The sequence below is a fragment of the Plutella xylostella genome, chromosome 12 (assembly GCF_932276165.1).
Source record: "Plutella xylostella chromosome 12, ilPluXylo3.1, whole genome shotgun sequence".
NCBI classification, from domain to species: Eukaryota; Metazoa; Arthropoda; class Insecta; order Lepidoptera; family Plutellidae; genus Plutella; species Plutella xylostella.
In genome coordinates this window covers 7,023,001-7,026,732 of record NC_063992.1, presented here as the reverse complement: position 1 = coordinate 7,026,732, position 3,732 = coordinate 7,023,001, and the positions used below count along the sequence as shown (strand labels likewise).

The following is a 3,732-nucleotide window of genomic DNA, read 5'->3' as shown; positions in this document are numbered from 1 at the left end:
TTAACTGCTGAAGAAAAACAATGCGAGCAACATTTTCTCACTAACACTACTCGTTCTACAGATGGTCGTTTTTGTGTAGCTCTTCCTCTTCGAGACGATCCAGATTGCCTAGGTAACTCGTACAGTCTGGCTAAAAAAAGGTTTCTGAATTTAGAAGCTCGTTTCAGGAGACAACCAGAGTTGAAAAAAGCCTACACCGACTTCATCCACGAGTACGAAGAGCTGGGTCATCTCTCCGAGTGCCCAGTAGAGAAGCCTAATCTTTCGTATTTTCTTCCTCACCACCCTGTCTTTAGGGAGAGTAGCGAGTCAACCAAACTTCGTGTGGTCTTCGACGCTAGCGCTCGGTCTACTTCCGGATTTTCCATCAACGATCTGCAAATGGTCGGTCCTACTATACAGGACTCTCTCTACAACATTCTTCTTCGATTTCGACTCCACAAGTATGTTTTATCTGGGGACATCGAGAAAATGTTTCGGCAGGTGTCTCTAAGAGAGTCAGATTGTCCATTGCAGAAAATTTTATGGAGAGACAACGAAGACGAGCCACTGAGGACTCTACAACTCGGTACAGTCACCTATGGGTTTGCAAGTGCTAGTTTCCTTACAACCAGATGCATATGGCAGGTAGGCGAAGAATGCAGTGACCCCTCTATCAAGTCCATCATTCAGAGAGACTTGTACTGCGACGATTTATTAACAGGTGCAGATTCAGAGGAGCAGCTTCGCTACATTCAGCGCTCAGTATCCAGCGAACTTGCCAAGGGTTGTTTCAACTTGCGAAAGTACCGGTCTAACCTAACTAATCTTTTCTCCGGCAACGAGGAGCTAGAGAAAGATAATCTTCTAATCAGCAACTCTACCAGTACTTTAGGTATTGGATGGATTCCTCCATCTGATATGCTACATTTCCAAATTGAGTACACGCCTAGCAAAATTTTAACTAAAAGGTCGATTTTGTCCTCTACATTTAAAATTTTTGACCCACTTGGTCTTTTGTCCCTGTGTACAATCAAACCCAAAATTATTTTACAGGTTCTATGGACTCTCAAAGTTGACTGGGATGAGCCCGTCCCTACAGAAATCCATAATTCCTGGTCAAATTTCACCAAAAACTTAGACTCACTGTCTAACCTTCACAGACCTCGGCGAGTTTTAATAGATAATGCTGTATCTATTGAAATGCACTGTTTCTGCGATGCCTCACAACGCGCCTATGGAACGTGCATTTATCTGAGGTCCACTAATTCCAACGGTGATGTCAACGTCAGTCTGTTGACAGCTAAATCTCGTGTCGCTCCTATCCAGCTGATGACTATTCCTCGCCTTGAACTTAGCGCTGCTTTGCTTGGAGCTGAATTAAGCTCAGCAGTGTCACAGGCTCTTCATCGCAATATCGATCGTCACGTCTATTGGACAGATTCAAGTGTCGTACTAGGTTGGTTGAAATCTAACAAAAAGGCTAAAACATTTGTTGCCAACAGAGTATGTGCAATCCTAGAGCTCACCGATGCTTCATCCTGGCGCCATGTACCTACTTCAGAAAATCCTGCAGATCTTGTTTCCCGTGGAGTAGATCCCCAACATGTAGGTGGCTCAACTATTTGGTGGCATGGACCTGCGTTCCTGAAGGAGTCGGAGTCTTCATGGCCATCCTCTGAGTTTTCAGAAGTAATCAATTTGCCAGAGTTGAAAGCTAATCCCGCTTTCGTGGCGGAGGCTGCATCGTCTTCGAGCGATGACAAAATTATAACTTTTACAAATTATTCAAAGCTCGTGCGTCTTCAACGAATATTTGCTCATGTTTTAAGATTTATTGATTCTGTTAAAGATCCTAAATCGCAAAGAAAAGGTCCCCTACAATCAAACGAATTAGAAAACTCCCTAAGGACCTTAATAAAAATGGCTCAGCTAGAGTCCTTCTCAAATGAGTTATCCCTATTAAAGAAAGATAAACCTGTCCCTCAAGCTAATGTCGCATCCCTTAACCCATTTATCGACAGCGAAGGTGTTATGCGAGTTGGGGGTCGTATAAGCTCATCTAATTATCCCTATGACAAAAAACACCCCATTCTTTTAAAGTCAGATCACCATCTAACAAAACTGTTATTCGAGTTAGAGCACGAACAACTAATGCACGCTGGACCTCAACATCTCCTCGCCTCTATGAGAGAGCGCTATTGGCCAATCGGAGGTAGAGCACTAGCACGACGCGTCACTCGTCATTGTTTCGTGTGTCGTCGATTCAAGGGTCAGACTTTAAACAATATCATGGGGAATCTGCCCTCTGACAGAGTGGAACCTGACTTTCCTTTCCACACTGTAGGCACTGATTTTGCTGGACCATTTCTAATAACTGATCGCAAGGGACGAGGCTGCAAAATAACGAAATGCTACCTATGCATTTTTGTATGCTTCCGTTACAAATGTGTCCACCTAGAAGCCGTAAGTGACCTAACAAAGGATTCATTTATTCTCACTCTCTCTAGGTTTATAAGTCGTAGAGGCAAGCCAAAAACAATATGCTGTGACAACGGCCGAAACTTTGTTGCTGCAGCTAAGGAGATCAACAGTTTTCTAACGTCACAAGCTGACTCTATAGTTGACTTTGCAGCTCGTCGGGGCATTGAATTTCGATTCTCACCTGCGTACGCTCCTCACTTCGGCGGTCTCTGGGAGGCCGGTGTAAAGTCAGCCAAATTCCACATGCATAGAGTATTAAAAGACACTCATTTAACTTTCGAGGAACTGGCGTCTCTATTTGCTCAAATCGAAGCTATCCTAAATAGCCGTCCCCTATGTCCAATCAGTCCCTCACCAAATGATCTTTCTCCCCTTACCCCGGGCCACTTTTTGATAGGCAGGCCACTAACGGCCTCACCATCTCCGTGTCTACTGGAAGCTAATCCGAATCGCCTCGATCGTTTCCAGCGCCTCGAGCAGTACCGGCAACACTTCTGGAAGCGGTGGTCGAGCGAGTACGTCGCCGAACTCCAGCAGCGCACGAAGTGGAAGACGAGAGCCACGGACCTGCTCCTAGATGACCTGGTCCTCATCAAAGAAGACGCTGCTCCCCCCCTGTGCTGGCGGCTCGGCAGAGTCGACAAGCTGTACCCGGGCTCCGACGGCGTGCCTCGCGTCGCCGACGTGCGCACTACCCACGGCACAGTGCGGAGAGCGCTAAATCGTCTCTGCATCCTACCTACTCCTCAAGCCAATGAATCTTGAAAGCCGAAGCTTTCAAGGGCCGGGAAGATGTCTACGCCGGTCTTTTAGTTTAACTTAAATTCAGAAATTTAATAATGTGTGCGTCTTGCATTATATAAAGTAAATAATAAATATAAATAATTAATAAAACTAGAATTGTATAAATAAATAATTTAAAGTAAATAAATATAAAGCGTAAAGTATTCTAATAACTAATCTAACATAATAAAATTTCTAAACGCACACACTTAGTCATCCGCACTGCGTATTAGACACGTATGCGGTTACCGATCCAACGTCACTTCCCTACTTACCGCGACGCAAGAACCATTGTCGGGTCTAATTGTACAAGTGCTAATTATTTGCTAATTTAAAATATAGCAGTACTACTGAAGTCAACCCAAATCTTTTATTTTGTTCCCATCGTGAACATATACGAATATTGTTAAATATTCACAGGACTCACAGATTTATTCGTCAAAAAGCTGACAAACAATACAAACATAAAATTCTGTTAAATAAATT

General features: G+C 43.9%; 1 protein-coding gene across 1 annotated transcript; it reads left to right on the top strand.

Moving 5' to 3' along the window:
• The first annotated feature begins 852 nt into the window (after positions 1-852).
• LOC125489273 lies at positions 853-3,387 on the top strand. Its single transcript, XM_048624597.1, has one exon. It carries the CDS (start codon positions 901-903, stop codon positions 3,226-3,228), a length of 2,328 nt encoding a protein of 775 aa, XP_048480554.1. The 5' UTR covers positions 853-900; the 3' UTR covers positions 3,229-3,387.
• The last annotated feature ends 345 nt before the right edge of the window (positions 3,388-3,732 follow it).